Source organism: Carassius auratus, chromosome 43 (genome assembly GCF_003368295.1).
Source record: "Carassius auratus strain Wakin chromosome 43, ASM336829v1, whole genome shotgun sequence".
NCBI classification, from domain to species: domain Eukaryota; kingdom Metazoa; phylum Chordata; class Actinopteri; order Cypriniformes; family Cyprinidae; genus Carassius; species Carassius auratus.
The window spans coordinates 617,678-630,519 of NC_039285.1; the positions used below are offsets into that span (position 1 = coordinate 617,678).

Genomic DNA, 12,842 nt, shown 5'->3' on the forward strand with positions numbered 1-12,842 from the left:
TTGAGGTTTGCAGCTCGCTCCACCGTACAGGAACAGAGACGGTGAAGGTTCTGGAAAATTACATCACACTTAAGCGTGCGCTCATTATAGTGTATTTTCTCCTGGCTGCGTGTTAGTCATAAGCCACATAATTCAGAAAATGCTTTGACATTAATGCTTTACGAAGTTGGAGGCCGAGCACACAGCATATAATTGCCAAAAAGCATATTCAAAAGATTTAAATTACACGGAAGCCATTATACAGTGATTACGGATTCCTTTGTGATGCATGAAACCATCAGATGTTGTGCTAAATGGACAATCTGGCCAAAAGAGGATGTTGCCAGTTTAATTGGAAATGCAGATGTAACTCTTTCTACCCGAAAATTAACTATAATTGTTATCGAAATGCTTATTGGGTCCAGTGTGACTCAGGTGATCCATGTGCAGATAACACTCATTAATGCACATTATTACGGCTACGTGCAAATTAAGCCCAATCAAGAGTCCAGACTGCATTTTGAGCACGCAGGTATAATTTAGCTCAGGTCTGATCTCACTGAACTGGAACACATTCATCTCAGCATCCTGTGGAGATCAGATGGTTGCTAAGAGAAGCATTACGTCACACGGTGTCAAATAAAATTATCTCTGAGGTAGTGGGAGCGAATGAAAAAGAGCATGCAGCTGACTTTCTTATTGAAAGACCAGCTATTTATTTCCTCTCACAGCAGGAGTAAAACAATGGTAAATGTAAACTGAATGCATCAGTGGATGACAGTTCAAATGCATGAGAAAAGCATCTGATATTGTTTGTTTGATGCCAAAGAATGGAGTCTTGGCACGGATTAATCTGTCACTTGGTAAGAAGTGAAATGCGAATACAATATTTAGCCTAGTGTTTGTTAAATGTGTTAGATTGGTGCAAATCACACTTCTGCGGTTAATGCATTTACACAACCATACTTGTGCATATTGTTGGGCTTATGCAGTTGATTGTAAGCATTTCGTGCAACAATTCAATCCGAAGCAGGAGAAAGCCACTGATTTGCATGAAATCTGAAAGCAACTGATGTATGCAAAACGAAGCAGCCAAAAGCAAGAGATTATTGGATCTGAAGAAATGAGCAATACCCCAGATAACTGCGATTGTAGTGATTTATTTGTACAGTGAGGAAGCAGACTGTGCATTGCCTCCAACCAGATTGAAGGCAGATACCAGGCATTTGTGCTCGGGACAGAAACCTCAAACACTTTCACAGAGAGGACTCAACCGGAAGAACAGAAACAAACAAAAAAAAAAAAACAGATCCCATCTGATCTGTAAAGCACTAAAGTGAAGCATGTTTAAAGACAGAAACCAAATAGAAGTTAAAGCAAATAAAACCAAATACGTTTCCAGTGCCGGAGGATCACATCAGAATCCATTTACACGAGAGGCAGACACTGGCGAGAATTTAAAACGTAAACACTTTCAGAACGGCTTCCCCTGCGATGCCATCATTCAGCGAGAAATTAAGACGTATAAAACGTTAACAAAAGCAGCATGTAGAAAAAGGTATTACAAAAGACGGGCCAAGTCCTACAGAGATGGTCATGAGAGTGTGAGGGTCCGGGAGACGAGAGGGACGGTCTTGGCCTTTAAAGACAGGTTTGTGTGGACGCAGTCTTGCCCCGGTCACAGGGAGAAGACGAGTGAAAGCCTCGCGTGCCGTCTGGACCCCTCGGGAGCCGAACCACACCTAGAGGAAGCCCGTCGGCGTTCTGGATCTTCCTCCCGAGCATCGGGCTTCCCACCGGGCTGCTCTCCTGACTGGCCACCTGCTTCCTCCGCTGGACCCACGGGCTTCCCAAAGGGGTCAAGCTGCTGTCCGAGGAATAGTCCGCCCATCTGCGGCCGGGTTCGGGGCTCAAGCGGCCCTCGCTGGCCAGCGGAGACTTCCCCGAGTGGTGTGTCTTGCGCTGGGTGCAGGGACTGGCTCGTGGGCTGCTCCAGGGACTGGAGCGCGGGGACACCGCCGGACTCAGGTGATTGGGCCCGCCGCTCGTGGGGCTCAGCTTGTTGCAGGAGCGCGACTTGCGAGCCAAGCGCGGCGATGTGGGATTGCTTTCGGTTTCCGAGGAACTCGCGGCGGAGTCGTCGCCGTGATACTGCAACTCTCGAACGCGGCTGTTGAGCGAGCGACTCTTGCGTATCCCGCCGACTCCCTCGTCCCGCGACCGGTCCTTTGGGACCTTTTTCTTGGGCGGCTTGGTGCCGATTAGAACTACCTTCAATCCCAAAGACACTCCTGTGTCTCCTGCGACCGCTTCGTGGGCTTTCATCGCCGCCTCCACTTCTTCGAACTCCACGATGGCACACTCCTCCGTTCCCAGCTGAGAATAACGCCCGCTCAGTTTCTTCAGATCGACCGGCAAGTCCTTCCCGGGTTTGAGAACCCGCACGGAGGCGATGGCACCGTAGTTTCCGAAAGCTTTCAGCAGGAGCTCCATCAGTCGCTCCTGTTGGGTGGCTCCTGCCTCTCCGTTGCCTCCGAGTGCGACTCCCAGCTCCGGCCAGCGCTTGAGTTCACTCAGCAGCAGCATGCGACTCGGCAGAGACTCGCTGGCGAACACCGGCACCGTCGTCCTGCGCCGCACCTTACGTCCCTCATCGTTCAGCTCCAGCAGCTCGGAGTGACGCAGGGCATACGCCGTGGTTCTCCAGTCGCGCGTCAAGTGCTTGACCTGAGGACACGGAAACAGGATGCATTTAACCTTCAGGTATGACCATCAATCATCTTAAGTCAACTTTATTTACATAGTGCTTTAAAACAAAAAGAGATTGCGTCCAAGCACCTGAACAACATCAATTTTCAAAACACAAATTAAGATATTTTTGATGGAATCGGAGAGCTCTCTGACCCTCCATAGACTGCAAGGATACTTACACGATCAAGGCTCATAGACGTAGCAAGGAAATCGGTAACATAATCCATGTGACATCAGGAGTTTGTAGCTTTGTGAAGTTACCCTTGAAACCCTGATGTCACATGGATTTTACCGATTTCCTTGCTACGTTTATGAGCCTTGATTGTGTAGAGAACGACATGAGGGTGAGTAATGACAATTTTAATTTTTGGGTGAACCATCCCTTTAAGATTCACACGACACTTTTCACCACTAAAGGGTTCTCAGAAGTCATCATAGTGCAGTAAACATCTATAATGGTAACGAACCACCAATAATTTTATGTTCCTATTTGTATTCCAAAAAAAATAAATTATTGGCATTAGTCTCGTTTTATGGTACTTTTTTTTTTTATCAAGATGTTTACTTAAATTTGATATTGTTGGTCTAAATCAATATAAATGGCGAATGCTGTAGTGTTGTATTAGAAACTCCTTGAAAATGTGAAAACTAGTTTACTGGATTTTACATTTTAAGGTAAGAAAACAAGGTAGAGTGTTGTAAATAATGATTTACGATGTTAATAACGGTGTAGGGGCATCAGTCGTCAACATGAGACTCCATTGTGAACCATTCAGCATTAATGCCTCAAAGAGAAAATAAATAAAAATCTTTGTTTCCATGTCAATGCACATCAAAGTACAGCTTCAACTGAGATGAGATTGAGTGAAAGAGCAACTCGGGCCAGGCTTCTTCAGAATGAGCATCAAAAGCAGCATGAGATCGCTGCAGAGCAGTAATTTAGTGCAGGGTACTCAAGTGATTTGACAAATGCATTTCCCCCAGAGCTTCTCATTTTGTATTGAAACAGGAAGCTAAAGTGAAACATTTAAAAATGCCAGTTCCTTTTTTAAAATTACCAAACCAAATGATTTACTATCATCCACCGGTCCATAGGTTGTGCTTTCTCCTTTAGTTTCTTCATCTGCATTTTTCAAAAACATGCTTTAATAAAGAGTTCGGAGTCATGAACCGAACCAACCCACTCACAGATGAATCACAAATTGATTTGAAGTAAAACGCAGAAAGACGCAAAAACAGTTTTACAAGAGAATCAGCGAATCCCATGAAGTATTGTGAATGATGATCAGAAACAACAGAATGATATAAAACTGATTTCTGCTCATTGTTTAAGCAGCATGAAGACGTTCAAGCACGTTTGTGAGATTTACACAAGTGGAGTGAACGGAGATCAATGGGATTCATCATTCGCAATGCATCATGGGAGTCGAGGACCGCTGCTCGGCTCGCCAAGATACTCATTTCCATGGTAACCGTGACTCCTCTGATTGGCTGAGCTCTCTTCAAGATTACGGGAAGTTCAGTTCCTCAGTGGAAACATGGCTGTTTAACCAAAAAATGTTGAAGTAATATTTAAATACAAAAACTGAAACCAATGACTCATGCCAATTATTCTACAGAGACAATGAATGAATGATTTTTTTGACTTCCAAAACCAAAGTATTGATCTCATACACATAATGACATCAAATTTTGTAAATATTAATGAGATTTATGGATGGTCGCAAGATGTAAAAAATGTGACTTTATATAGAAAATGTTAATGTACATATACTTAATTTTTAAGTGGAGTATATACACACACACACACCTTGTGTGTTTGTGTGTGTCATATATACACAATTTGTTTTATTTATAATAGAAATGTAAAAAATCTTTGTTTTAAATGCATTACATAAATATTTATTGTAAAAAAAGATATATATTTTGATGTGTCTATTCAAATTTTTTATTTAGTAAACAATACATTTTAAAAGCACGTGTCTGCTTTGAGTAAAATAAAACCGTTAATAACTGGTTTTTTGTGTAACTGGAAGACGAAGCCCTTACCTTCTTGAAGGAGGTGAGCAGCTTGACGCTGACGAAGCCCAGTTTGTTGCGGCGGACGTGTTTGAGCAGGAAGGCGTCGTGCTCCAGGTTCTCGTCCGACAGATAATATTCGATCTGTGTGACCAGTTTCTGGATGAGCTCGGTGTCCGGAGGCTGCCAGCTCTCCTCCTCCAGCTCCCCGCCGCTGGTCCCTGCTCCACTGAGAGACACACACCAAACACACATCAATCCACAGCAGGGAGTCCGTCTGTGTCCCATCGGCCCCATGAGGTCTCCGATTCCCCCATAATCCAACAGCCTGCGCGAACGCATGAGCATCACAGCTCGCTGCCCACGAACACCAACACACGAGCAGCGCCGAGACCTCTCCATCTGACACACACACACACACACACACACACGCGCAGCTCTGCTTCCAGCAGCAGAACAAATCTAATCTTTTCTATGAGATTCCACGGCTTACCTAGCCGTCTGCTGGAAATAACCTTCAGAAAACAAATTAAACTGATGACTCACTGCCTTCCAGCACACAACCTTTAAAAGCGTGGATCCGCTCGGGACGGTCACACAAGCTCCTGAAGAGACCGAGGCTGGGAAGCTCTTGAAGCGGAGAGAGCGGCCCGTCTCCATCCACCCACTGCTGCGGAGCACAATAGCAGCGTCAGCCACTCATTAGTGCTCCACAACAATGCAGACGCACAGCTACTCGCATCACACTTAACACTCGCTCGTCCTCGCTCAGGAGGTCATGTGGGACAGATTTAATTACACAGAGTTTAGAGTCTCGCTGCGGTCACGGAGGACACTAGTGAACACCAGGGGTTTCCCAAGGAAGAGCTGGAGGATGAGTGGAACATTTTAGAAAATAAAGCAATTAAATTACTAATATTAAAGTATCCAATAAAAAAAAAAAAAAAAAAAAGATTGATGAAAAAACATTGGGGGGGGGGGGGGGCTACATGTGAAGTGCTTGGGGTCAGTGATCTTTTTTTTAGATAAGTTTTTAAAGGGTTTACGTTTTAAATTCAAAAACATTACAAAAAGATTGATTGTAATATATTAATTAAAATAAGTATTTAAAAAACTGGGGGGGGGGGCTGCAAGGAAGTGCTGGGAAACCGTAAAATAAAAATAAAATTTTTTTTAAACCATTAAATAAAAATAAAAAGTTTATAAAAAGACTTTTAAAAGTATACACGCATTTTAAATGGTTTTTACTGGGAACCACAAGGAAGGGCTATTAGTGGAAATTATTTCAAGTAAATGTTTCAAATAAACTTCAAGGAAGTGCTGGGGTCTGAGGGAGATTTTAAAGAAACTAAAAATGTACAAAGACATTAAAATATACAAATAAAATAAATCTATAGGTAAACAAAAACATTAAGAAATAGGTGTATCTACACACTACTAAATTGAGTAGCAAAAGCTCAGAAAATAAATTCTTCCAAATAATGTTGTGCATTTGTATAGTATATACTATATCGGTTTTAAATGAATAAATCAGGTTGTTACATTTAAAAAAAAAAAAAGTGAATGTTGGTTCCTCACAAGACTATGATCTTATTTGAAGGATGTCATCTAAAAGATTGAAAACCCCTCATCTAGACGGATGTTTGGCCGTCTATCGTGAGATGCTTGTCATGTATAGGAGCATTACATCATGATGTTGGAGGACCTCTGGAGTGGACAGATCTACAGGAGCTGGAGCAACAGGTCTGGTGTCATTCCTACCTGAAGAGCTGCGACAGGTGTCTCACACACACACACACACACACACACACACACACGGGCTCTGAAGCGCAGTTAGAAATGTGCACTTTCATGCGGTCAAGCATTGTGTGCGAGGCTATTTATAGCCTTGAAGCGCGGCTGGTGTTTGTTTGGATCACGGATGGAGAGATCAGTGGAAACCAGTGACTTTCTGTGAGACGGTTATAAAAATGCGTGATCGAGTGTCTCTACCTGGATTTATCGTGTCTCCCGATCTCGTCCTCGCTGCCGCTGCCCGTCTGGAGCTCGATGGTGTTGTATGAAGGCTCCTCGTCGGGCTCCTCGTCCTCCGCAGCCTGGATGGCGACGGTGATGGTCACCGGAGCGCTGATCTCCCGCGGCTCCGCGTCCGGCTGCGGCTGCTCGGTGCTGGAGCTCATGATCTGCGCCGTGAACGCCTCCTCTTCCGCGGCTGCGCTCGACGGGGAACCGGCTGCGACGCGGTACGGCGAACACAAACTTCCCAAGCGCGCGTGAAGATCAAAGGGAGCCGAGAGGACGCGCTCCACGGCGGACCAGAGCGTCCAGAATCTGCGCCACGGAGACGGAGACGGAGCCGAGCTGTCAGAGGAGGAAGAGGGGACGGGTTTGGGTTCGTCTTGAGCTGCTACTTCCTCATATGTAAGAGGCTTTGTGTGTTTGAATCGAGCTCTGGGATTGGGCCATGACGCCTCCCCAACCCACCAGCAAAGCTGAAGCCAAGAGGGCGGCAGCAGGAACGCGACGCAGCGCAGGAACGCGTTCATCACGGCGGACATCTCTTCGCGTCTCTTTCTCGTTACTTGGAGAAGCCGCGAGCGTCCCGTCGACGCGTTTAAATCAGAAAAACGCTGATCGCTTCACGTGAAGACAATCAGAAGAAGATCAATCAACGCGCGACACACTTTATCTGTAATCAGATAACAGACTTTACATCAGCGGATTCACTGCTCCGAGAGAAACCCTCCAGAACAAACACAATGAAGGCAGTGGTTTCATTTCAGTTATTACAAATACTAAATCACTAAATCCCAAATGATTCGGTTTAAGTTAAGGCATACGTGTAAAACATGTAATGTGTGTGTGTGTGTGTGTGTGTTGGCCTACATCATGGCATTGTGGGACGTTACTTAGAAATGGTTACAGATTACACGTTACCCTATTTAAATATTAATATGATGATAATTTAATTTTAAAGCACAGCCGGCATCAGACTTCAGCAGCTCTTTTTACTTTGAGATCATTTTGAGGTTAAATACACATTTAAATTCAGTTTAATAGTTATGATAGTGTTTTTCAAATCTTTGCACAGCTGTGACAGGAAGCACTGGCATCTTTGAAAAAAAAAAGTAGGCTATGTATACATACATACACACAAATATTTATCCAAAAGATCCTAAAATAGATCTCTATAAGCAGCGTTCTGGAGTTATTTAAGGTGAAAGTGTGTGTGTGTGTGTGTGTGTGTGTGTGTGTGTGCGTGTGTGTGTGTGTGCGCGCGTGCGTGCGTGTGTGAGTCATTGCTGTGATTGATGTGTGTGTGCGGGGCTGAGCTCAGTCGTGAGTGACGTCACGGCCGTGTCCCGCATACTAATGATGCGCAGCACAGACTCGAGCAGCTCCAGGTTCAGTTTAAGATGCTTCTCTTCTGTTATTTGTAAAGCAGTGAAACTCAGGAACAGAGCCTGAAAGAAGCGTCTCGTGTGTTCAGTGCTGGTCTTTATTGAGCAGCAGTAGTCTTTCTGTGGTTCTGATCTGTCTGACCCGTGTCCTCCATCACCGGCTGTCTCTGCTCTGTTCAGTCTGAATGTGTTTTTGGGAGATGCAGCTTTCCTGCAGCAGTTTTTATAGACACTGAACGCTGAGGACCTTTATGTTCATGAGTGAATGCATCGCTATTGATGAAGCACACAATGCAAACATCATCATTTGTGTCTGAATACAGAAGTTCTCCCTCAGCAGGATGAGCAAGCACTATTTCTACATCTGTTTTCCAGAATAAGCCAATAATTCATCATGCAATGCACTAGTTTCTTCATGAGATGCGTGTGAAGCCATCGTCCATCATGAGGTCAACAGCAGAACTCACACTCGCTCATAGACACTCATCAGACCTGTGTCCAGCTGTGCATCTACACAACACTCATTAAAGCCTGAGCTGACTTTATACTGTTTTTACATGCTGTAGTGATGCATAATCCCAGTTTTACACAAAATTAAGCAATTAATTGCACTTGGCATAAAGAAAATGAAGCCTAAGTGAAGATGATTCTCAGTAGAGACTCGTTTTATTCACATGAATTCAGTGTAAATTAAAGGCAGTATATTGTTTGCATTGTGCATCAGTGTAATTCCTCATTGTGAAATGAGTCGAAGGGAAGCATTATTAAATGACCTTTACAGATCCATATAAATAACCACATGAACAGAAAATTAAAACATTAAAATGGCAAGGTTAAAAAAACAAAAGACAATGTAATAATACTTTGGTATTTAAGCTGGAATAGTGTTTTCTTGAGATGAAGAGAGTGATGTTTGTGAGGATGAGCTGGTTTTGTGGCAGAAGCAGATGCTGTGAACGCTGATGAACATCTGTTTGCTTTTCTGAAACACATTCAGAGCATCAGCGTGGTTTGTCTGTGGATGATTTTATGCTGGATTATTCACAGATTTTATATAAAAAAATTTTTTTTACCAAAGATTAATTTTAAATATTTGTAATGCATTTTAAGCAATAACTGAATATCAATAAATTTATACTCTTATGTCAATTATGAGAAAACTTCTGTGGATGTCTGTAGAACAGTATAAAAACTGATTCACTGCAATTAATTTTATTGTATTTTATTGCATTGCTTTGCAAGGCTTCAATAAGAAAAACAAACTTGGGGGATACAGAAGAAAAACAAACAAATAAACAAACATACTTTATGCTTTTTATTGGAGGTAGTAATGACAATAGTAAACATCAAATCAAAAGTGAACACTAAAGGCCAAAACGTCGTTATTAGCCTACACAGACAGAAGAATAGAAGAAGGATGGTGAAGCCATGAGAAAGAGAGAAACTAACATTTCGGTTTCATTTACTTTATTATGATAATAACTATGAACATGTTTTTAATGGACTTCTTTTTGTTTTATTATTAAAAAAAAAACTTTTAGCGGAAGTCTCGTACTTCCGCCGGAACTCTCCGTTACTGTTTACGAAAAGTTGGTTGCTAAGGACGCGCAGTGACGCGCAGTCTGCGGTGAAACACTGGAGATGCGCTCGAATAAACCGCAGGACGCTCGCAATAAAGCGCTTTCTGCGCGGATCCTTCCGCCTGCGGTGAGAGACTGACTCAGCTTTACTATAGTGTAGTAAATATATAGTAGTTTGACTGTCTCTCTCTCTCTCTCTCTCTCTCTCTCTCTCTCTCTCTCTCTCTCTCTCTCTCTCTCTCAGGTTCTCAGCTATCAGCAGCATCTGGCAGCAGTGCGATCTTTACTGCCCCACAGACTGAGCAACGCGTCTGAGGTAGAGAAATAGTGCCTTATTAACTCAAAACATATATGATATCTCGTGCAAATTAAAATTGCATGCATTAATATATGTATCCTTATGCACATTAATGGACATATATGTCATGCAGATCTGTATATCCGTCAATAAGCATTAATATAATTCAAGGACATATAAATAATTGATATGTATTTAAAATATTTATTGTGTATTACATACACATTTTTGTATATGTTGTTTCAATAAAGTTGCATTTGTAAATAAAATAATATGCATCGCTGTTCAAAAGTTTGTGTTTTTAATAAAGTCTCTTCTCAAGGCTGCATTTATTTGATCAGAAAAACAGCAAAAGCAGTAAAATTGTGAAATATTATTAGAATGTAAAATAACAGTTTTCTGTGTGAATCTGTGTTAAAGTGTAATGTATTTCTGTGATGCTCCGCTGTATTTTCAGCATCATTCCTCCAGTCTTCAGTGTCACATGATCTTCAGAAATCATGAAACATGTTGAACACAGTTGTGCTGCACAATATTGATGCGTTCTATGTTTCAGGATTCACAGATGAATAGAATCTTTACTGTAACTTTTGATCAACTGAGTGCGTCCCTAATGAATGAAAGTAGTAATTTCTTTAATACCGACCCCAATCTTTTGAACTGTAGTGTATTTTATTTATATAATCAGTGTTTGATATACAGTAGTTTTCAGTAAGATGTGCATTTATTTCTTCCAAACTGAAAGTAACTTTAACACTGTGACTTTGTTCTTTTGCTCTCGATCTGAAGTTATCCAGTGATCTTCAGAAAGCACTGAATGTGGACTCGTTGAAACCAAACCCGTCCAAACCCGGTACAGAACTCTTCTGTCTGCTAATACACAATTATAATATGGTAGTGATGTTTAGAGTGCTCTGTTGCATCTGTGTGTGTGCTTGCGTGTGTGTGTGTGTGTGTGTGTGTGTGTGTGTGGGTCAGACGCTCGGCTGCAGCTGCGCGCTCCGGTTCTGTCCTGTGACAGCCAGCTCTCGGCTGCGGGTCGCTGTGTCTTCTCTCTTCCTGTGGCTCTTCCTGTGGGGATGGTGGTGGATCTGGGGCCCCAGGTGTATCGTGTGAAGAGGGCCACACACAGTGCGGGGTCCACGTCCCCTCAGAGCAAAGCAGCGCTCGCTCACACGCGCGGTGAGATCACAGGAACACCACTCAGAGATGAGTTCTGCTTCAGTGTATTTTAGGATCGCTGAGATACTTTATTAGTTTTTAATAATTTTTTATTTTAGTTCTTAATAATTTTTTTAATTTTAGCTTTTAATTATTTTTATTTTAGTTTTTAATTATTTTTATTTTAGCTTTTAATTATTTTTTATTTGTTTTTAATTGTTTTTATCTTAGCTTTTATTTATTTTTTATTTTTGTTTTGAATTAGTTTTTATTTTAGCTTTTAAATATTTTTTTTTTTTAGCTTTTAATTATGTTTTATTTTAGCTTTTAAATATTTTTTATTTTAGTTTGTAATTCGTTTTTCATATTTATTTTAGTTTAATTTTTTAATTTATTTTAGTTTAGCTTTTAATAATTTTTTGTTTTAATCATTTTGATTTTATTTGTTATTTTAATTTTTAATTTTATTTTTTAATTAGTTTTCATTATAGTTTTTAATTATTTTTGTGTTCGTTTTTACTTTTAAAATTTTATGTTAGTTTTAAATTATTTTTATTGTAGTTTTTAAATATTTTTATTTTATTTTTTATTTTTTAAAATATTTTTTACTTTAGGTTTTTCTTATTTTTATTTTTTTTTAAGTTTTTAATAATTTTTATAATTTCCATTTTCACTTTAGTTAAACACAAAATGAGTTTAAGAGTCAGTCATTCTGCGCTGATCATAATTATCACATTATTATTATCACACAGGAAGTCTGCGTGACAGTTCCGTCCCTTGTTTCCCGTCTGCCTTCAGCTTCAGAGATGACATCACTTCCTGCCCAGAGAGACTGGATCTGGACCGGTATCCTGTTCATTTAAAAAACACCTAGCAACTGTGTAACAAACACGAGACAAGAAAACTGATAAACACTGTATTTAAGCATTATTTAAAAAAAAATAGTATTAGTTTTTCATAAAAATGTGAGTATCATAAACAGTATTTTAAATACTTTTTAGTATTTAATTATTCACGTTTGTGTGCTTTCCTGCACTTAACACCCTATTTAAATGTTTTAACGTTTGTTTTTCACAAATATATTATTTACAGTATTAAAATATTTTTTTTAATAAATAATAATAAATAAATAAAATGCAATACTATTGCAAATGAATAGAAATAATACTATATATATTTTTAATCAGCATGTGAATGAACATGACACAGTTCCACCAGCAGGTGGCAGCACAGTTTCTCTCAAGGCAGGGTCATTCAGCAGACTCAGTGTAGTTAAGACAGTGACCTGTGACCTCTGACCTGTGTCCTGCAGGCGTGGGCTGACGGATGTCCCTCATCTGGACTCGGCTGAGAATCTGCGTCTCCTCAACATGCAGCATAACCTCGTCTCACACCTGCAGGACCTGCCTCACCTGCAGCGCCTCGTGGTCCTCGATCTCTATGACAACCGTGTGATTGACATGTGTGGAGTCTCCTCCCTCACCTCGCTGCGTGTGCTGCTGCTCGGGAAGAACAGGTGTGTGTGTGTGTGTGTGTGTGTGTAATCTCACAGGAATGCTCACACCCTGCTCTTAAAACCAACACCACTCCAATTAAACTGTCAGCGTTTGATATCTGAACTAAAGCTGGCATGTTTCATCGAATAAGTTTGGA

General features: G+C 41.1%; 2 protein-coding genes across 2 annotated transcripts in view; one reads left to right on the forward strand and one right to left on the reverse strand.

The window, feature by feature from the left end:
* Window positions 1-1,123: 1,123 nt before the first annotated feature.
* On the reverse strand, window positions 1,124-7,460 carry LOC113061360 (la-related protein 6-like). The gene is made up of 3 exons (XM_026230405.1): window positions 6,742-7,460; window positions 4,780-4,978; window positions 1,124-2,706 (listed from the first exon to the last, which is right to left on the reverse strand). The coding sequence occupies exons 1-3, from the start codon at window positions 7,305-7,307 to the stop codon at window positions 1,621-1,623; spliced, it is 1,851 nt and encodes a 616-aa protein (XP_026086190.1). The 5' UTR covers window positions 7,308-7,460; the 3' UTR covers window positions 1,124-1,620.
* A 1,785-nt stretch (window positions 7,461-9,245) lies between these two features.
* lrrc49 (leucine rich repeat containing 49) overlaps window positions 9,246-12,842 on the forward strand; it is an 18,296-nt gene continuing 14,699 nt past the window's right edge. Inside the window, exons 1-6 of the mRNA XM_026230404.1 lie at window positions 9,246-9,857; window positions 9,975-10,046; window positions 10,818-10,881; window positions 11,007-11,210; window positions 11,942-12,035; window positions 12,502-12,705. Of these exons, the coding sequence (XP_026086189.1) occupies window positions 9,792-9,857; window positions 9,975-10,046; window positions 10,818-10,881; window positions 11,007-11,210; window positions 11,942-12,035; window positions 12,502-12,705 (704 nt within the window). The 5' untranslated portion in view covers window positions 9,246-9,791. The remainder of the gene's footprint in view (window positions 9,858-9,974; window positions 10,047-10,817; window positions 10,882-11,006; window positions 11,211-11,941; window positions 12,036-12,501; window positions 12,706-12,842) is intronic.

Bases quoted from the DNA above. Each gene is read 5' to 3' on its own strand.
- LOC113061360 (XM_026230405.1), bottom strand. From the start codon at position 7,307: ATGTCCGCCGTGATGAACGCGTTCCTGCGCTGCGTCGCGTTCCTGCTG. The intron at 4,979-6,741 runs GTAGAGACACTC...TGTGTCTCTCAG, and splicing joins GGGAGACACGATAAATCCAG to TGGAGCAGGGACCAGCGGCG. The intron at 2,707-4,779 runs GTAAGGGCTTCG...CCGTGTCCTCAG, and splicing joins TGCTCACCTCCTTCAAGAAG to GTCAAGCACTTGACGCGCGA.